The sequence below is a fragment of the Ursus arctos genome, unplaced genomic scaffold, assembly GCF_023065955.2.
Source record: "Ursus arctos isolate Adak ecotype North America unplaced genomic scaffold, UrsArc2.0 scaffold_7, whole genome shotgun sequence".
Lineage (NCBI taxonomy): Eukaryota > Metazoa > Chordata > Mammalia > Carnivora > Ursidae > Ursus > Ursus arctos.
The window spans coordinates 68,357,969-68,380,395 of record NW_026623089.1 but is presented as its reverse complement, the minus strand read 5'-3'; the positions used below and the strand labels follow the sequence as shown (position 1 = coordinate 68,380,395).

The 22,427-nt window shown below is 39.9% G+C and overlaps 1 protein-coding gene across 1 annotated transcript; it reads right to left on the bottom strand.

Annotated features, from left to right (window-relative positions):
* Positions 1 to 15,861: 15,861 nt before the first annotated feature.
* MAP10 (microtubule associated protein 10) lies at positions 15,862 to 19,354 on the bottom strand. The gene has a single exon (XM_057308679.1). It carries the CDS (start codon positions 19,310 to 19,312, stop codon positions 16,577 to 16,579), a length of 2,736 nt encoding a protein of 911 aa, XP_057164662.1. The 5' UTR covers positions 19,313 to 19,354; the 3' UTR covers positions 15,862 to 16,576.
* Positions 19,355 to 22,427: the final 3,073 nt, after the last annotated feature.

Sequence of the window (22,427 nt, the reverse complement as noted above, 5' to 3'; positions counted from 1 at the left end):
TGGCAACAACGGGATGGGATAATGGGTTGGATGCGGAAGGTGACCAGAAGGGAGGTTTTCTGTCTGGAGCAACCAGAGAGGTGGTGGTGATGTCCTGCGGCTGGGAAGTCACATCAGTTGGAAGCTTGGCAAGAAATAAGTGGTCCCCTCGAATAGGGTAACTAGGAAATGTTTCATGGAGGAACTCTTGATGAAGAGGTAACAGAGTTAAGAGAGCCCGTCAAGGGACGGTGAAGGACCCCAGGACTGGTAATGCCAGGAGCCCTTACCATCCCTGGGCCTCAGAGAGAAAGAACGTAGCCATAGCTACAGCTAAGAGTGTCCCATGGAAACCGTGACCTTCTTCCTACACCAACCCCGCTCAAGGCTGGCAGGAAGGAGCTCAGGGAGCTCTCCAATCTCCTGCTAGCGGCTCCGCTGACGAACCTAAAACAGAAGCCAGACGTCATGGCTGGTCCGTGGCTGCGCTCCATAGAGGTGGCGGGGTGGGGTGGGGAAAGGCAGAGTCGATATGAAAGTAGAAGCCAGAAAACGAATACGGGGACTGTTTGGGGGAGTGGGACTCAAAGTCATGTGTACCTGGTAAGTGTCCTGAGACTGGAACTCAGAAGAGACATTTTCTGCCGATTCCAATGGGGTGTCATCACCAGCTGGGTGGTTTCAGAAGCAATTGGAGAGATGATGTAATGGAGACAGGAAGTTAAGGTGGGATTCAAAGCAAGGGCAAGGTGAGAGCTGCGGAGTCCAGGGTGCAGATGCAAAGTAAAAGAAAAGAAAAGATTGGTTCTGAGAGTCTAGAAAGGGAGGGAAAAACCAAAAGAATATGTCAAGGAACCAAGAGAGGAGGAAAAGTAAGTGGGCAAACATGTTACATGCCACTGAGAAGGCAGTAGGATGAACACAAAGATAAGTCTTATTGGAGTCAGTGAGAGTAAAATATAACCCTTAACGCCTTTGTTACTTTTCAAAATTGTATGACAAGCTTTAGTCAGTTTTACACATTTTATGGCAGGACCACGCTACATTTTTAAAACTTTAGGAAACAACAATCCATTTGACATTTTTAATCACATAAAACTAGGTCCCCAACACAATCTAAGCCACAAATTCTACCACAAGGGACAGCAGGCCCAAATAATTTTGCATGCAAGCGTTACCAGCCCTTAAAGGTCAGACCACTCCTATCTCATCCAAACCAATCCAGAGAACAGGAATGAGAGGTTGTAGGATTTATTTTTCAAGGCTGTTATAATCTTGATATGAAATATAGATCGACAGTACAAGAAAGCACAACTTATAAATAAAGTATCGTCAAATGAAATACAGTAATACAGATAATAGAATTCATCAAGGCCATGAAAGGAAAGCAAAGGTGATTCAACTTCGGGAAATCTTCTTTAATTCACCACTAGATTAGAGAAGAAAAAGCACATGGTTAGCTCAAGAGATACAGAAAAGTATTTAATAAAGTTCAAGACATATTTATGATGAAATAAAATCCCATCATAACAATTTAAGTATTAAAGGGAACCTCTTTCCAAAGTGTTTATCTATCAAGCACCTAAACACTGGAACATTCCTTCTAAAGTCAGGAATAAGAGAAGGATGCCCACAATCACTGCTTCATTTCACATTGAGGAATCCAGCTCCAGGCCAAAATCTCAGGTGTGACTTTTCAGGCTCGACCATTGGCAATTACCAGGGCTTCGTGTGGTAGGACTCCTGGGGGCAGGCTGCCCTCCTCCCGACAGACTTGGTGCACAGTCAGCAAGGAGGGACCTGCTGTCCAGCACGCTGCTACGGACTCCACCCCCACACTTTTATGCAGCTCTGCATTCCTCCCCTAACTGCCTCTCTTCAGAGGCTTCCACTGAGAAGGAATGAGCCTCTGGCTGTCGTGAGACATCTGAGCCTAACCTGGTGCCGTTCTGTGGGGAAATCAAACACTGGGGGAGCCAGCCTCCTTTCCTGTTTGCATTCTCGCTTATACTAAAGTGTGACTGGATTGCTACTCTAATTTTGTCCTGTTTTAACTGCCCACTTTGACACCTGTTAAGTTCAGCTCAGCTCTTGACAAATATTGGACAAGAAGAGGTCCTTGCCAACACAATACACTCCGTTCTTCCCCTGAGGCCCCAAGAGGTATCAGAGCTTTAAAACTGCTGTTATTACTAGACCGATGTGGTTGTCTGCGTAAAAGCACCAAGAAAACCTATAGACAGGCCATCAAAAAGAAGAAGAAGAAGAGTTTAGGAAGGTTGCTGGAATGAACATTAATGCACAAAAATCAATACCAGTCCAATTACACACAAGCAACCGGCCAATTTGAACATACCTGTTTTTTAAATGTATTTTTTTAAGATTTATTTATTTGAGAGAGAGAGAAAAGAGCATGAGTGGGGGAGGGGGGCAGAGGGCAAGTGAGAGAATCTCAAGCAGACTCCCCACTGAGTGTGGAGCCAGATGTGGGGGTTGATCCCACGACCATGAGATCAGGACCTGAGCCTAAATCAAGAGTCAGACACAACCAGCTGAGCCACCCAGGTGCCCCGAAAGTATGTGTAATTAATTAAACTAATTAAAACACAATGTACAAATATAAGGTAAGACAAAATGTTAAAGTATTACAGAAGGACACTGGAGAGGACTTAAAGCTACAGGAAGTGTACAGTGTTTATGGATACCCAATACAATGAATATGTCAAGTCTGATTAACCTGTAAATTCCATGCAATATAAATCACATTTTCTGCCTATTTTGTGGAACTCCATAAGCTGATACTAAATTTCAAAAGTAAAAGGACCAAGGATAGCCTAGAAGAGCATTTTTAAAGTGTGAACATTTTGGGTATTTGGGGGTGGTCCATGAGGTCAAAACTATTTTCATAAAAATGCCAAAACATTATCTGCCTTTTTCACTCTCATTCTCTCACTAGCGTGCTGTGGAGTTTTCCAGAGACTACATGGCAGGTAATAAATATCACAAGAGGCCGAATGCAGAAGCAGATACGAGAATCTGTCTTCTCTTAAGCCAGACATTAAAGAGATTGCAGAAGTATAGAACAGTGCCATTCTTCTAATCTTTTTGTTTTTAAACTTATTTTTTTATTTTAAAAATATTATTCATGTTCACATGCAATGAGGTTTACTAATGTCACTTTTATTTTTTATTTTATTTTTTTTAATTTTATTATTATTTTTTGGACAGAGAGAAAGACAGCTAGTGAGAGAGGGAACACAGCAGGGGGAGTGGGAGAGGAAGAAGCAGGCTCCCAGCGGAGGAGCCCGATGCAGGGCTCAATCCCAGGACTCCAGGACCACACCCCAGCCGAAGGCAGATGCTTAACGACTGAGCCACCCAGGCGCCCCTACTAATGTCACTTTTAAATGAATTCATGGCTAAACTTTTTAAAAACTTCTCACTTTCAATTTCTAGTAGAGTAAATATCGATGGAAAGAATCCACATAAAAGTTCTTTGGAGTACTTAATTTGTAAGAGTGTGATGGGTTCCTGGGACAAAAAAGTTTGAGAACTGCTGGTGTAGACGCAATAAAAGAAGAAGAAGGGAATAGACTTGCCTTTCTAGGTTTCGGTACTTATTGTGAAGCTCGAGTAGCTAAATTTAGCAGCAAAAATTAAAATGTCTAGTATTTACCAAGTTTTGTGGCAGAATATGAAGAAACAGGAATTCTCATGCTGCTGGTAGCAAAGTAAATTGTTCAGCTACTCTGGAGAGAGAGTTGGCAGTGCTGAAGATGTGTATTATTGTTGAACCTGGCAATTCCAATTCGAGGTATAAAATCCTAAGGAAATTCTAGCCCATATGTACAGAGGGACAAGAAGAATATTAATCGCAGCATTGTTGGTAACAAGGAAAATCTGAAAACAACCTACATGTCCCCCAGTGGGAATGGGAAGGGAACGCAATAACCCCAGAGTAATGTTTATCTCCTGGAAGGGAGGGCAAAGAAGTGGAGAGAGGAAACAAGGGGCCTTTCTGTTGTATCTGCATGTTTTGTTCATGAGGGAGGGAGCAAGACAGGGAGGGAGAGGAAGGGAGGATCTGTCAGAGGGGGAGAGACCACAAGCATAGCACGAGGCCAGCACTGGCTTAAATCTGGGCAATGTATACCCAGGACTTGGTTGCATTTCTTATTCTTCTGAATGTTTTACATATTACATGATATAAACGAGCGAATGGGTCTGCAGATTTGAGATCAAACATATTCATTGACACTCCTGTTCTTTAAAATGCACACAATGAAACTGGTTGCCTATAGAGGGAATGTTAAAAATTTAAATCCAGGTACAAAGTGGTCTAAATACACACCACAGTCTAGCTCTTCCTAACACCCTGAGAGTGTTAAAGGAAGTTTTATTTGTTGTGAGTTTTATAACCAAGCTATTTTGAGAAATGCAGTCGAAGCACAGGGATCAGAATATTTCAATCTCCTGGTGCTTCTTAGGAGATGCCATATGGTGAAAGAGCTGTCAGCCAGGAAAACATCCGCTGCAAAAGTGCACCCAAGCTTCTGGGGAGTCGGCTTGCGTAACTGATCTCAAGAATGAACTTGGGGAACGAGGCAACATCCAGAATGGGCTGGGGTTACCTTCCTGGTCTCTGCTCATCTCTATTCTTAACCCAAGAGGACCTCAAGATTATCAGCCGAAAGAATGGGTTGGAGGAATCAACCAAAGAGATTTGGTCTTGGTTTATTCCTTAGGATGGCAGGGCACCAAGTAAGTGAGTTTCGTGGATCACCATTCCCAGTGTCCCAGCCCCTAAATTTCTGGATGGCGAATAGCTCGTAGCTAAGCAGCAAGGCAGACAAAGTAGAGGCTACCCTGCTTTTTAAACTATGAATAGATGCTGGCTTTAATTATTGTTTCTATTCAATTCCACAACATCCATTCAGCATATACTTTATGAAAGGCACAATGGTAGGCTCCTTGCTAGGGGTGAAGAAGAGAGACAAGACTGAATAAGACGGTCTCAACACTCAGCAGAAGAAGATGCCCAGCACAGGTAAAGTTAGTTTTAGTTATCCACCACTGCCAGCTACTTTTCCATAATGGGACACAGAGGACTCATTAGGGAAGTTCTTGGACTCTTATCCTGACATTACGAAGATCCCTCTTAGTTTTGTAAATGTAAGTAGAATATGCATCCATTGGGCTTTAAAAAAAAATTGGCCTTAAGGATCAGAACCGTCTTGGGATTTGATGGAGATTGAGAAGGAAAGTAAATTTGCCATGGGGTCAAATAGGCTCCAGGGAAGAACGGGATCAAGCCCATGATTCCTTCTCTTTAGGTGTTTGAAATTATTAGGAGTTCTGATGTTTTAGGGTAATAGCCTTCCAAGTTCTCTCACAGGAAAGGATCCTAAAGACCCCAAAGTAAATGAGAAAAATAAGAACCTATCTTTGTGATCCTTTCTCTACAGACATCGAGATCATCAGGGGGAAGGGATTTAAGATGACTCCAGATCCAGCCACCTTGTGAATGTGAGTTTACGAGTAAAAACCAAAACAACTGTACCCTCGTGAACTGTGCTGGAATCAGGACGAGGGAGGGACAACTTCAGATGCAACACTGTCACACCAATGGGAACCACTGAAGCTGAACACCAAGGCCAACACGTGGGCAAGTCACGCGGCCTAGCCTCTGAAAGCAGGAAAAGCCACTTAAGTGAGACCAAGTAAACTTCTCAGACTGTGGACATTTGGGATGGTTGAGTTCTAAAAGTCTGATGCTGGGTTTCCTGCTAACATGAAAATGTGGAGCTGGCACAATCTATTAAAATGTAGAAGAATCGTCAGATTTGTACCCCAAACTAGGAAAGTGGGCCATACTGGTTACACATACATATCCTCAAACCGTCTGCAAAACAAACCATTCTGAGGACATAATACTGTGAAAGTCTGCAACTGGTACTAAGGAAGCATTGTGGAAAGAGCTGGTCTTAAAAAAAAAAATCCATGGGAATCATCGTAACTGACAAGTGTAAACAGAAACAGTTCATAAATGGTTATGAATTGTTCAATAATTTTATGTCGTGCACTGAAAATACCGCGCGCAGAATTACATTGATTCTACCTCCAAAGAGTTGCTATGAGTAATTCTGTACAAAAGTTTTAGAAGCCAAATTTGTCGCTAGTGTGAAATGTAGGCATTTTAGTCCAGACTGTAAAATTAAAATTTAAAAGATAATGTTCAGATCCTACAGAGGAAATGTGTAGCCTACAACACAGTATTCTCAATATGATACACACCAACCATGTCCAAAAAGGTTGTGCAAAATATTATGTACATTTAGATAATACAGTGGAAAGCCTGTAGGTAATTGGATTGCCTTTTACCAGCTTGGAGTAACAGCCAGGACCAGCGACAGAATTTGGGGGGTTCCATGAGAAGTCAAAATGCAGGACTCATTGTTCAAAACACAGGGAAAAAGTGACTAAAGTATAGAGCCTTTTCCTTTCTTCCAGGGTCTCTCTTGATTTGTCATAGTGGTTTTTCTTAGTGTTTTGTATTAATTTTCTATTGCTGCATAACTAATTGCCATAAACTTAGCAACTTAAAACAACACCTGTGTATCATCCCATAGTATTTGTGGGTTAGGACTCCAGGAATGCTAAACTGGGTCCTCTGTCTAAGGTTTCATAGGCTTCGATCTCAGTGTTGGGTGGGGCTGGGGTCCCATCTTTCAAGCTCATGATGGTTGGTGATGGCAGAACACATTTCTCTTCAGCTATGGAATTCATGACACCTGATGCCATGCAGGAGACAGAGCTTCTCATTTTCAAATTCTCTTGAAAGGGTTCACCTGATTAGGTCTGGCTCACCTAGGATAATCTCCCTTTTTATTAACTTAGAGTTAACTCATTAGGGGCTTTAATTACATCTGCCAAACCCTTTCACCTCCACCATATTCTATTAGAATCAGATTACAGGTCCTGCCTACACACAACAGGAGGGATTATACAAGGGCATAGGTTACTGGGGGCAATTATAAAATTCTCCATATCACACCGTGAAGTGTTTTTCTAAGTAAAGGAAAATTAAAAATTTAAACGATTCACAAGAATCTTACTGTTCATCTTCATATTGTGCACTGCCGATTTTAAATACTAATAGAACATTTATTTGTATGTGAAATCATCAAAATTACGCAATTGTTATTTTGTAATGTTTATGTGTACATGGACAGCAGAAACGCTGCCCCAAACCAAACGAACTTAACTGTTCTATTCAATTCTTTGATACCTGCTCATTCTACCAACACCCTCTACTGTTGGCCTACTGATGAGTAAGGAATAACTGCGAAGATAAGGAACTTGGGGTTGCTCTGTCTTTCTCTGTCTATGTCCTCATTTTCAGTATAATTGGTTGGCTAACTCAGGGAAGTAACATGAGTAAGAAAGGCTATGGGGGTTCCTTGGTCATTCATATTTCTTAGAACACCACCACCTTCTTTCTGTTTGAAGCAGGTTCTGTTTGAAGAGAAGAACCAGCCTCTCAGGGCTATCAGTAACTGCACCTACTCAGCGTAGATGTAACACGTGGATGTGGCACTGTTTGGAGTTTCACTGAACTCTCACGCACTGTGAGTCCATTGGAATTCTGTGCTCATGGGTATCATGAACACTGTACACAATAGGGCAGCAGAGAATGGTACATTTCATACTGTGCATATCTGTTCTACTCAAGCACATGCTCTATTGTCCCATCAGACTTGAATTCCTATGTTTACAAAACACAAATTCAAAGATAAGATGATTTAGAATTTCAAGACAGTGATAACAGAACATTAAAGCAAGTGCAGGGCCCTCTGAATGTGGGGCCTTGAGTACAAGGAAATTGTGTTACAGAAGTTGCTTAAGGTTGTACAGCTTCATAGGACAGCTCCTCCGACCTATACTACTTCCGATGAGCCATACCTAGTGCTGTCATCACAGCCTTCAAGGATCTCCCTTCTTTTTTATGACTTAATTGGGCTCCTCACCTCTTGTTTGAGGGCCCAACAATGAAGCATAGAATGGAAGATGGGATTTCAATGGCAAAGTTCACCAAGGACTGGGAAGTATAGCTTGAAATGACATGCGGGTTAGCAGTTAAATTCAGGAGGCCAGTGGGTTCATGCTCTCCTGTAATTAGAATGACTCATGCGCTAGCTGTCCAGTTTCTGGTAAGAGCAGAGGTACCCATGAGTCAGGATGACTGATATTACTGTGTCTCCCCCTCAGATATCCTCTTCTTGAATGTACCTCCTACTTGGACCTGACCTGTACTAATACTACAAGGTAGTGAACACTCTTAAGAATGTCACATTGGATGACATCACTACTGCTGCACTTTCACAATGATGATTGCTGTGTCCTTTCTATGTCCAAAAAGTGGACTGAGACTGTTTACAACAACACAAATGTGTATACTGTTGTTACAACCACTTTGTTAAACTGTTTGGAAGAATCTACTAAAGTTCAACATGGGAATACCTTAACGCCCAGCAATTCCATTGTTACCAACAGAAATGTGTATGTGTGGTTAAAAATAAACACCTGTGCTAACAGCATGGTCTCTAATACCAAATTACTAGAAATAACCCAAATATGCATTAACAGTAGTAAACATCAATCAATTGGGATGTATTAGCACAATGAAAAACCAGAAAACAATGAGATATGATGAACTACAACTCGATGCCATGATATGGGTGAATCACAAACATAACGTTCAGCAAAATAAACCAGACACAGGGATACCTGGGTGGCTCAGTTGGTTAATCATCTGGCTTCAGCTCAGGTCATGATCCCAGGGTCCTGGGATCAAGCCTTGCATCGGGCTTCTCACTCAGCAGGGAGTATGCTTCTCTCTCCCTCTGCCTGCTGCTCTCCCTGCTTGTGCTCTCTCTCTCTGTCAAATAAATAAATAAAATCTTTAAAAGAAAGAAAGAAAGAAAGAAAGAAAGAAAGAAAGAAAGAAAGAGAAAGAAAGAAAGAAAGAAAGAAAGAAAGAAAGAAAGAAAGAAAGAAAGAAAGAAAGAGAAAGAAAGAAAGAAAGGAAGGAAGGAAGGAAGGAAGGAAGGAAGGAAGGAAGGAAGGAAGGAAGGAAGAAAAAAAAGAAACCAGACACAGAAGTCTGCACATGGTATGGCCCTGTGGAACTAATCTAGGTGTTGGATTGTAGGATAGCATTTCCCTTTGTGAAGGTTGGGTAAGAGCTGGAAGGGAGTCTGAGGAGGTTGACAGGGTTGTGATAATGTTTTATTTCTTGACCTGGATGCTGTTACACAAAAATGTTACTTAGAGAAATTCATAGAACCACACTCTTATATTTGTGCACTTACATGTATGAATATTATACTTCAATATAATTTTGCTTAAGACACATATACTACACAACAATGTAAAGGGAGGGAGGGAGAGGGAAGAGAGGGAAAGGAAAAGAGGGAGAGGAAAGGAGAAAGAGACTAGAAACAAGCTAAAAAGTTAAAGAGATAACTGTATCAGTAGTAACAAGTAGTTACTAAAAAAATTAAAGTTTATATCAGCTTTCTGGCAGCTAATGTAAAATTTTGGGTGATAAAAAATGTTCTTTCAGAAGACTTCCCCTGATATTAAGATTCATTCTGAAGTTCTATGTTCAAGAACGTGGAAAAGTAAGCAATTGAAATGTAGAGTGCTTCAGAGCATGGATGAGACAATTTTGGCTGGAGGAAAAATGTAAAGGTTGGTATTACCAATAAGCTGATGACTCTGGAAGAAGTCTGCATATGATCACATTTTGAGAAATAATGATAGCCTATATATATATATATATATCTTCGTAAGTATCAGCGATTATGCTAATCATTAAGTACAATATTTCTTCATTTAATCCTTATAATCTTATAAGTATTATTGATTTCTCCATTGTACAAATGTGAAAATTGAGTCCTGGAGGGACCCGCCTAAGGTTACGGAAGGTGAGCAGAAGAGCCAGGACTCTAACAGGTCTGCCTGCGTCTGGTCCTAAACATAAATGCCTTTCCTGTGACACGGAGGATGAATTCCCACATCTCTGAATTAATTCTTTGGAGAGTGTTTTCAATATAATTGTTATAGAATGTCATCCAGACACACAATTTGGGCTTACCACGTTCCCAATTTGACACGTGAAGTGGCATTTTTCTAACGGAAACCATCTTGTAGTAGTGGGTGAGAGACTAGCAAACTCCATTTTTTGGGCCATGTTTCTTATCTATAATATGAAGGAGCTGAATTAAATGATCTGTAAAATCTCTTCTAGTTGCAAATTCCTGTGAATTCAAGTTTTCTTTTCTGGCAATAACTGGCTAACACTTTTAGCTGCTTTTTAATACCACACCTGGATTCCATATGCTCAGCATACAGATGGGTACCTCTTTGTTGATGCAGGAAAGCATACAACTGGTTTGATAAAAACAACTGAATTAGAAGATAAAAATGGGAGACACCAAAATATTAGGGAGGGCTGAAATACAGCACAGTTTTATAAAGTTCAAAATTAAACTTTTATCTATAGATTATTGCTATCCACTCTAACTCTGGCAATGATATAAATAATGAAGGAATATTAACTTCCTAATATTTATACCAAGAGCCTTTTAGTTTTTCTATGGAAATGAGAAAGGCTATGGATATGGAAAACAACCTCAGCTTCCTTGTCTATATTAATGCTTACCTCAGAGAATTCTTCTGAAAATGACGTGAGATACTGGAAGTCCTTCATCAGCTGTAGTATATGTGTCATCAGCGATTCAGAGTCAGGAAGAATTAGGGTTAAAGTAATGACAATGGAGACCACATAACCAAAATACTTTAAAAAAATCTATTTTCCAGTGAAAAGTAGACCGTAAGTTTAGTAAAATCCTACTTCTAACACTGGTTCTTAGAGATTGACAGCATGAGCTCATGCTGTGATCAGTGAAATCGGAAGAGCACCATGAAATCATGTATTCCAGAAAAGCAGTATTAGAACCGAAGGAAGTTCCATCTGAAAACAGAAGTCCTGTCCTCTTGAATACTTGGCTTCCAGCTATTACAGAGAATATCAGGGATAGGGAGTACTTTGCTAACGAGAAGCCAATGTTCGTACTTCGGACCTTCTTTTCAGAAGATTAGAAACATCTTTTCCCTCAAGTTAACAAATGCGGTCCCAAAGTACTTGGAAATATTCTTAAGAATTTTGGATATGTAAGCAATCATTTTTAGATCAAATCTTCTGACAATAGGTTCCTCCATAGCTAAAGCAATCCATATTTTTTATGTCATTCCGAGTCCAGAATTCAGTCCCAATTCACTCTGCAGGATTGACACCTAAATCACAAGTAATGAAATACAGTACTCCAGCCAGTTGCTGGGTGTAAGCTCTGAAATTGAACAGTTTCCCTTAATACATCAAAAAGAAAAACTCTCTAATGTTTTCAGGAGAGAATAGATAACTAAAGGAGAAATCTTGGGGTAGAAAGAAGGGGCTGTCTAAGGGCCCCCATATCTTCTTTCTGTCTTTCAATATGTAGACCCTGGGAGTATACTGTTCATCCATTAGGATTTCAGCTCAATTATGAGCACAACCCAATTTCCTATTGCTCTTACAGCTCAACTAAAAGATCCTTCAAAAAGAATATTCAAACCAAGAAGAAAACAAAACAAAAAAAAGAACAAAGCTGATAATATTCTAAGTAGTCAAGCTTACAAGTGTAGGATTCTGATCCTACAGTAACTTCATCTACTGACTCACAGACCCGTTCCATTCCCCATTCTTTCTTTACAATATCTGACCTCAGCTGTTAACTTGTCCTACCATTACTGCTCAGAAGCCTGTCCAATCCCCTATCCTGGTCTGTTGCTGAACAAACACAAATATTCTTTATTAAAACCTAAACCTTTTGATTCCTATTGCCAAAGGTTTTCCTATTCAGTTACAATATCTGGTCCTAAAGCTAAGCCTCATCTCTTCCCAACTCATTCTCAAAGTTTCCAGTTCTTTTATTACGACAAATTATTCACAGCTCCTTCCCCACTTACTGCATCCTCACTTCCAAGGCATATAAAGGGGCAAACGTTTTTGTGCATCTACTATGGAAAGACTTGAAATATTCAGAAAGAAAAATTAAGAAAAAAATTTTAAAGACTTTTTAAAGCCACTTCCTGTAGTCAAGGCCACCTAGGTTTGCTTTCTTACTATTTTGAAAAAATTTGTCTTTACTCATGCCCTGGCTCAGAGTTCCCTTTCTTAATGAATGGGAAGGAAGTTTTGCATCCCCTTCTCCCACCATCCTCTTCCCTCACCACCCTCTAATACTCTACACAAAGCTAGATGCCCCACTGCTTAATATTCTGAGAAGGGCTCCTTCTTTTGCTTGGTTTTGTGGCTCTGCTCTCTATCCTAAACAGTCTTCTTCCCTGGCCAGAAGTCTTTGTCCTGCTTTATCTCCATGGTCCTCTTTGCATTGCTATGCTATGCAAAATTTGTTTAAACCTTTTGGAAGGAAGAGTCGATTTCCTGAGATTTTAATTAAAAATATATGTCCCCCTAGGGCAGAAATACAGATACCATGGTATATTCTCTGTAATTCTAAATTTACCCCCCAACACTCACATGCCCATTCAGTGTCATATTTGCTAATTTTGATTCAATCCTCAAACCAATCCTACAATGAAGAAATAATCTCCAAGAATTCATTTACCATGACAGAGGATGCAAATTACCATTCATCCAACTCCAAAGGCCAGTATTACATCATTTTCATGTGCCACTAGGGTTAGTGGTCTCCCCAGTAAAACTGAAAAAGACGTTTTAAAAATATTTTGGTGTCAAAAGCAAAAATACTAGTTTTTCTCTTTGGTCCCAACAACTTTTCTGGTAGATAAACCTTTAGCTCAGCTTCAGCTTTTCACTTTTAGTTCTGTCCCGCCCCCAAGTTGCCCACAACCCGCTTCTGTTCCCAAACCCTGCTGACTGAGCTTGGAGTATATTTGAGGCTCTTTAGAAAACAAACACTATCTTCTCATTTCTCCAGCAGCTCCCTCACTGGACGATGCCAAAGAGTAGATTTCTAATCCATCTTTCATCAATCTAATCCCACCTGCTTTGCATCTTCCAGAAGTTCCTCAAACAGTCTTATCCACCAGCAGCATTTTCCTTGTTCTCCAGGGCTACTATGGGTTCTTTCTTGTTTTTACATCTGTGATTTCATTGGAGTTTTGGAAGGAAACCACCATAACCTTCCCTGAATACACAATTTTGCAGCAAAGACTCTTACCTGAATTTTCTATTTTTTCTAGAATATATATTATTAGTATAACAGAGAAGAAGTATTTGAAAAATAAGGAAGTAATTATATTCCTATGGCTTGGCACTCCAACCTAATGATGCTCATCCTGAAATATGTTATTTCCTAGCATGACAGGTAAATTTCTGGAGAAAAATAGTAAAAATGCCTTGGTCCTTGACCAAGTATGTTTTCCTTGCAGTGTTTTAGGTTAAAAATGAGAAGGATCCAGCGAGTATTGGCTCATAAATTGTCATTCTGTACAACTCCAGATATCTTAGTCCAAATTAAAACATAAGTAGCCTAAAAGATGGCTGCATCTCTAGGCCCAAGGACAGTTTATGATTAGACAAATGTAAATATTCTTTATCTTATTTATATGTTGCTTTCTTTGTTATGAAATTCCTTTACCTTGCCAACCACAGTGTGGTAATTAGAAGTTTGTTTATGATTTTTTTTTTAAGATTTTATTTATTTGACAGAGAGAGACACAGCAAGAGAGGGAACACAAGCAGGGGGAGTGGGAGAGGGAGAAGCAGGCTTCCCACTGAGCAGGAAGCCTGATGCAGGGCTCAATCCTAGGACCCTGGGATCATGACCAGAGCCAAAGGCAGATGCTTAACGACTGAGCCACCCAGAGGCACCCCTGTTTAATTTATGATCTTTAACTCTGTTTACAGCAAATAAAATTTGGTTCCCAAATATATTCTTTAACAAATGCGCTGATTTTACAGGCGGAAAAATAAAAATTAATTGAGATGAGAAGGGGTGGCTCCTAACAGAAAGCCAGAAGCACAAGGCAGAAAATTCAGGATCGTTGTTCTTTGTATCGGTAGCATGCATATGACTGGAGGGGGAAACCAACATATTGTATCCATCTGCACAGCCCTCTTTGAATCTGCTTACGATAATAGTTCAAAGGATTTCTCATTGTTGCCAGCTGCCTCCAAAGCTTTAAGAATTAATACTACACAGAGGTAGGTCCTAACATTTCTATTGCTCACTGCTTCTTAGATCCTTTCCCATTCAGCTTTGCCCACAGCAGTTCACATACCTACGCTATTCAGAAGAGCTGGATTGCTGTAGCTTAGTTTTACAAACAATTAAATTAATGAAGATCTCCCTTATTTAAGAGCCTGAAATACTATTTCATGTTTCAATGATTTTAAGCAATTCAGGGGATAAAGAATGTTTCAGGAGTAGTATCTATTATGATATTCTTTAAGAAACTAAGCTTATAGGTTGTAGGATTAAAAAATGAAGTAGAATTTGAAGGCAGGTTGCAAACAGGAAGAACTAAATACATGAAAAGGAATGTTTTTCACTAGAATTAAGCTATAAAAACTACCACCACAATTCTAGAAATATTCACGGAGTAACTCAAAGAGGATCTTATTCAGCTACTCAGTTCTGTAATTTAAAGTACATTAATGCTTTAGTCTTTGTTGGACCTCAGACACACTGAATTAATCATTTTTCTCATTTATTCTCATCACATGCAATGACTCTCCTAATTAAATAAAAGTTTATTTTTAAGGAATTATTTCTCCAATGATTTGACATTATTGCTTATATTTTTGTCTCTTGTAATGAAAAATTGCTAGCAATTTACACACCAAGTTGATATCTAGTTACAGTACCTAGCATTAAATTATTTTGATTTTCTGAGATGATATAACAGATGCTTTATATTAACTGAAAAATTAAGGTCATAGCCATTAGCCATTAAAAAGCATTTCATATTTCAAAACTTTTGCTGGTATAATTTTCTGTGATAAAAATTATTTCAGTAATTTACGATACTCAAAAATACTGTATTGTTTCTATTGCTTAGGACCTTATTATGATGCTTGGCATTTGAAGCTCCCTACAATCTGGGACTTTTCTTACTCAACAAGTTTCCTTTCTACCATGCTGTAGCATGAATCTACCATTCTAATCAAGATATTGTCACAGTCCCATGAATACGTTATGCTCATTCCCATATTTCTTTTATTCATAATGTTTCTCAAAATATTACATCCTCATCTCACCACTTTTCTAAATTTGATCTATTACTATCATTCAAAAGATAATACCTACATAGTTATTTACTTACTTATAAAGGAAGGAAGATTAGGGCCTCACTTCATACATGCAAAAATATCAGATATATTAAAAAGTATAAAAATTAAAATATAACAGAAAAAAATACATGTAAATATCTGAACATGGAATAAGGTCTAAGTACAAAACCAGTGGAAGAAATTATAAAGAAATGATCACTAGACTTCCTAAAAACAAACTTTCATACTTTAAAAATAACTATGGTACAACCTGAAATGACAACAACAAACTGAATTTCTAGGTAAGAAACTGGAAGACACCTTTCTTAGCTTCCTTTCCCAAATACTTCGGAGAACATCTGCAGGCTGTTTCTACACAGCAAAACAAAAATATTGTAGTCAAATAATCACGTTTCCAAGAAGGATTTTCTGCGGCTTACTCTTAGGATTTCTGCTTGTTTGACTGCTTAATTCTATTCCCTCCAATCAGGTTACTTTAAATGCATGGTCTTCATTAATTTGTTCAATACATGCTTTTATTGCACCCCAACCACATGCCAGACCGTGCGAGATACTAAGAACACATTACACTGGTGGGCAAAACAGATACGGTCCCTTCCATCACAAAACTTACACCTAAAAGAAGATAAATATTAATCAAGTAATCACACAAACTGTATTAAAAAAAAAAGTATAGAGCACAATGACAACATATAAAAAGGACTTCACCTATTGGGGATATGGGATGTGTATGTATCCAAGACTTTGCTAAAGACTTCATGACTATATAAAACAGTAAGCTCTACCTACAGGGGCTATACCTTAAATATCTTGTACCTTTCTGCATCTCACACAGTGAGTTCTTTCGTATTTGTTAAATGACTTATTCCCATTAAAATCTGAGGTTATCCTTATTAACTAGCCTTTTTGTACTGGTGTGCCTGAAGTCTGCTTTAGGACGACTGATACTTTCAGATAGATACTTTGAGATAATTCAGAAAGATACTTTTATTCTTGTAAGATTAAACAACTTCAATCTTACCTAGATTATAAGGTGATTTCATGATTAATGTTCAACTTCAATACTATCTACACATCAAAATAACATACTTCTTAAAAAGAATTACTCATGTAATTTATGTACTAAAATAATGTACAGAATTATAAAAAATTGTTTCACTAACAGTACACATAGGTTATAAAAAATGAAATGTTTTTTAAAAGCACATATTTTTACACTGTATATCCTGGAAGTTTATTTATCACTAATTCGCAAATATCTTTGCATTGCTTGGAAATATTTAGGGAAGGAACTTCATCATCTTCGGCCAAGTGATCTGGTGTACTGCTATCCAGGACATTAAGTTCTAGTTCTGACAAATGAGATGGCAGATAAGAACTCACTTGAGATGTCCGAGGTGACTGGCTTTTTTCTGAAGGCTTGCAACCAGTTCTTGTTTTAAGTTTAATAGAGATGTCCTCACCCCTCTTTATAACTTTAGAATTATGCATACTGTTTCGATCTATCTGGTTTTCTTTTTCCTCAGTCCAATGTGATGAAGATAAATCACTGGGAGAGATACTAGACACTTCCTCCAAACTTTTATCTTGAATCTTTGAAATATGAGATCTTTTATATGAGTGTACTGGTGATCCAGCTGAAAAAGGTGGGCTAAGAATAGAACTCTTTTCACTGCTGTTTTTTCTTATGGACAGTATTGTTTCACTAGACTTACTTGTGTATTGATTATATTTTGGATTTTCTGCCCCTGGACTGCTATCATGAACTTGTAAAATTTTGCTAGTATCCTCAGTGGTATAGAAATCTTCAGAAGAGCAAAGGCTGTTAAAGTCATCTGAATACTTTAGTTCTGAGATGCTTTCAGAGCAACTATTTCTACTTGGTTTGTTTTCACTGATTTCATCAGTAAGAATATCATCAGTGGGTTTGACCTGTTTATCCTCTATTTCTTTATCTACAACAATTCTGTCAACAACTGCAACTTGCTGGAAAACACATGGACTTTGGACTTTCATTTCCATTTTTCCTTCCAAAATACTTGCATGAGTAAACCCTTCCGGGCCAATGGAATTTGCAGAACTCACAATTTCTTCCAATAAACCATTATTTGTTCTATGTTCACCACAATCTACAGTTTTTTCAGTTGCACATTTCAGTTTAGTTTCTTTAGCTGTCTTAGGGTCAGCAAACACTCCACTGATTTGCTTTGAGGTATCACTGTTTTCAGCAAAAGATGCATCTAATTCCAAACACTTATCTTTAGGCAGTTGGTGTGGCTTCCGATGCTGTTCTGCAAAGCTTAATACTTTAACTTTGGATGATGGAATTCTGAGGTTTGTACCCAACATTTGTGCTTGCATTTTTCTATACTGCTCTCTTTTTTCATGTATTACCAACATATCAGGATTTGTCTGCTTTAAACGTAGTTTAAGTGTATTTGTTAAACCGTAAAGCAGCTTCCCCCTCGGAACTCTTTTGGGAGGGTTACTACTGTTCTTTTCAAAATGTTTACCTTTTTTGAGATTTTCAACTTGGTTCTTTTTATACTGAAGATTCACTGACTTTTCATTTCCGCCCATACAAAGCTTATCCTTAGATTCAGATTTACATGTGCATTTGGCAGAAGATTCTGGTGACTTCTTATCCTCAGTTCTATATAACCAGGCTAAGTGAGGATGTATTTGAGTAGGGCTTGCCACAGGTTGGTTGTACAACACAGACAACTCAACCAACAAAGCATTTAACAAAGGCAGCTGCCTTATTGTACTGATTCTATCTTGTTCAGTTTGAGCATGATCTGGGGTTTGATCACTCGCTCCTACAGCCTGAACACACGGAGGATTTATGAGCATTGGAGGACTCCCGTGTGTCCCAGAATTAGTATGTTTCAGAGAATCAGTACGTGTTGGGGCAGTTGCACGATTTTCCTCCAGAAAAATACCATCCAATTCCTCAGGTACATTTATTTGAGGCTTAATGGTGATTGTACCCTGTACAGGAGGCATCTTTTCTTGGGTCAAATGAGTGTAATACAGAGGAGGAGGGCAAAATGTGTTGGTTTCAATGTCTAACTCTGTGACTTCCTGATTTGGGGGGCTAACGCTCCGCACACTAGGATTTGAACAAATAGAGTTGGTTTTGCCATGCCCCACGGAAACCGTGTTACCAGAGTTGGTCTTACTGTGGAAAGCTTTTTCCTCCAAATCCTTCTGTGCCTTTGGGATTTTTAAATCCACGAGAAAGCTATCAGCATCTCTTGTTCTTGGCTCTGAGTTTGGTTGCTGCTTTTCCTGCGGGGTTTGGGAACTGACCTCTACACGCTCTATCCCACCTCCTGTGGAAATGACTGGCCTCTCAAGATGACCCAACAAGCTGCTTCCCAAATCAGTCAAGCGGTAGCCCAGAGCAATGTCCCCAATCCGCTCCCCAACTTGGTTATGCAGAGGGAAACTTCCTCGATGGCCCTGGGAGCAGCCGGAGGCGGCCTGTCCCAGGACCTTGTGGGCGGTGGCAGCCAGCGAGATGCTACAGGCACCCAGGAGCTGCGGGGCGGGAGTCGGACGCCCAGGGGGCAGCTGCAGTAGCAAGGTGTAAAGCGGGGTCCGAAGGAGCAGGCGGTGCAGGGTGGCGGGGTGCAGGCGGAAAAGACAGGACTTGCCGCGACCGAAGCTGACCAGGCCGGGCCGGGGTTCCGGGGCTGGGGCTCCCGGGCCTTCAGGAGGGTAAACCAGCAGCGTGGGGAAGTCCAGCAGGCGGAAGGCCACGGCGGGGCACAAGTCGCGCGAGTGCCGTGCGGGCGATGCCTCCTCCTCCTCCTCCTCTTCGGCCTCCTCTTGCTCCTCCTCCACCGCGACCACGGGCGGCGGCGGTTGCAGCCCGGCTTCAAGACGCACCCAGTCTACGAGCAGCTCCAGCGAGAAGAGCCGCTCGGACAAGGGGGCCGCCATTGCTGTTGCCCCTGGAGACGCGGCTGCAGACTCGGGGAGGGGGAAGCCGAAGCTTGGTTATCGCGAGAGACAGAGGGACCGCCCCCCCCCCCCCCCAGGGCCTGTGCCTGCTCTGTCGCGAGACTTAAGCCTCTCCTCTTCTCCCCCTCCCCCCGGCCCCGGCTAGTATACGCTGCGGCTGCTCTGGAAATTTTCGCTGCCCCATGTATTTTGCTTTCCAGGCTTATATTAACACAATTACTTATAATACCGAGGCTTGATAATATGATGGCAAGTTATCAAACTTTTTTTTTTTTTGTTTTGGCCACGTTTTTACCCATGCAGATCTCATGCAATTTTGAGGTCAGTTCAACTCTGTCTGAAGATAATTGAAAGTAAATCAGGGCAAAAGACCCCAGGGCAAAAGAAAGCGAGTTAACTCTCTAGGGTGGGCCTTCTCTGCCTGCTGGTCCACCCAAAAGATGATGACACTGCTCTGAAGCGGCGTGGGAGCCTCTATCTGGGTAAATTATGGTAGCACTGAGACACACAGTGGGTGTGGTTACATTTCCATTTGAGCAATCACCATGTGTGAGATTAATGTTAATGATTCCATTTAACAAAACAAATATAGACGTAAACACGCAGTTAGGGGAGGGGGAAAGATCTTACAGCACTCTTCCAGATTTTCAAGGAGACATACTACTCTCCCTAAGTTAGCCAGCTAGTTTGAACCCAAGGCTGATAACATGGAGAGCTTTGAACGACGTAGTGAGGAATTTGGACTGTATTCTGAATACGTTGTTTTGAATGAAGGTGATCATATCAGTGTTTAGAAATGTTTTATACAAATACAAAGGATGGATTCTACTAATAAATTGAATTTAGAGCAGTCAATTGGGAGGCTATCCCAGTGGTTCAGGTGAGAGAGAATGGTGGCCTGAACCCTGTCAGGGCCAATGGAGAGGAGAAAGACGTGACATTTGTGATAGCAGGATTTAGAATTTGGTGAGTAGGGGCGAGAAGTTATGGGTAAAATTTTTTTGTTTCTGAAGGAGAAAAAAAAAGGCATAGATTTTATTTTTTTTTTTTAAGTTACTTTGGGTTTTTGGGATTGTCGAGTTTGAGGTTCCTGCCAGACATGATGTGAATATGTTTAATTTTAGATAGCTTTATAATTTATAGTTAAATTACATTACATCGAAGCTCAGAAGAACATTGTGAAGCTCAAGGGAAATTCAGAATTGGAGGGATTTGATGCTTTAGTGTGAAGACTGAGAAGGTTTCATTGCAGTATATAAATAGAATATACTACTCTTGGCCTTAAGAATCTTACCAGCTGCTTGCAGAGGGAGCGCTTATCAAGTGACGTGCTTAATGGATGGATGACCCAGAGCAATAAAAAACAACATATTCTCAAGTGGAAAGCAATGAGGTAGAGTCCATATGTGCGTCCAGTAAGTCTTCTGGATAGGGTTAATAACGTGGAATATTAACACTTGCATTCAGACAGGGAAACCAATGTCCTTCTTCTAAGGACATTGCTTCTGTAATTTGTAAAGTTTCTACGGAGATAATGTATCTCTTGCCCAGATACTCTATATGATTGGTATTACAATATATGAATAATATTTTATAATTGTAAATAGTGCTAAATTTAACCAGTAAAATTTTTGCTATGAAAATTAAAAAGTTTCAGTGCCCATAGACCATACATGGAGAAATAGCACAGTGCCATGGCCGAGAGCCCAAATTCTGTAGGCAAACAACCTGGCTCAAATCCTGGCTCTGTGACCATATACTAGTTTCCCAACAAGTTGTGAATCATTTTCCTCATCCAAAAAAAAAAAAAAAAAAAAAAAGGTATTTATAGTATCTACCTTATAAAAATATTATATTAATATTTATAATATTAGTATTGTAGTAATTTTATTAGTATTATATTTATACTATTATATAGAGAGCATATATTTTATACTATTTAACATAGTGTACTTTATGTAGCCTGGCAACTTGCTAAAATAAATACCATTTTACTTATTATTTGCCATATAGCAGACTTTTTAGTTTTAGAGCACTAAGCTATGAGGGTAAATAATTTATCTGACATGGGCCTATTGTTTTCGATCTGTAAAAGTTTATATGCTCTGTACTTTACCTTTCATGTGGTAGCCAACTGTTTTAGTTACAGGAAAAGGCAGGACGAGGCAAGAAACCATGGATTAATGCACATTAATACTTTCAGATATAAATCTGCTATGCGATGTTAAGGAGTTTGAAGTTTACTGTGGGGGTGGCCTGAATTAGGATGTTGGCAATGGTGTGGAGAGAAATAAACACGCTCAAGAAATAGTTAGGAGAGAGATTTAATGGGACTGGTTGGTTGATTGTGAGGTGTGAGGGAACAGAAGGGGAAGCACAGGTTTCTACTTTAGGCAATTAGGTTGATGGGTCAGATACAGAGAAGCAGGGTTTTTTGTAATTGCTGTTAAACAGGAAGTGAGGGCAGCCAGAAGAGAAAACTAGGAGTTTCAGGGTCTGCTGTGTTGACTGTGACATACTTGTTATCCATTCAGGTGGAAGGTATAAGTTAAATATATGAATCTGGAACCTTGAGAGATCTGTGCAGGAAATACAGGTTTACAAGACATTAAGATGGAGATGGTAACCTAACTTCTTCATGTAAGCCATAAATAAATATGGCACTGAGACTTTTTTTCTTTTTTATGTGAGTTATCTCGGGACTGTGCAGACTGTATGAATTTTGGCTTGATTTCTAAGGAATTAGGATCAGATATGATGCTGACATCCTTTTCTGGGGCAATAACTTTAGGGTGAAAACATACAAAGTCAGAACCGCTAACTAAGGTAAGACATGATGAGACTAATAATTTTGAGAGGAGACAACAACTGGACTAGTGAAACTGGTTGAGCTGTGGGTCTGGCTCTTTAAAGGAAGACAGTACATCACATCATAAGGGCTGTGGACCCAAAGGGATGGATCCAGCAGGTGGGATGGTTTAGCAGGGGTCGTAACAAAATGGCAGTAGTGCAATTAAGTAAGAGAGCAGCAGCATATTCTGGATGGCTGGTCTATTTTGGGGCAGAAATGCAAATATGTGGGAAAACATCAGCT

Bases quoted from the DNA above. Each gene is read 5' to 3' on its own strand.
- MAP10 (XM_057308679.1), bottom strand. From the start codon at position 19,312: ATGGCGGCCCCCTTGTCCGAGCGGCTCTTCTCGCTGGAGCTGCTCGTA.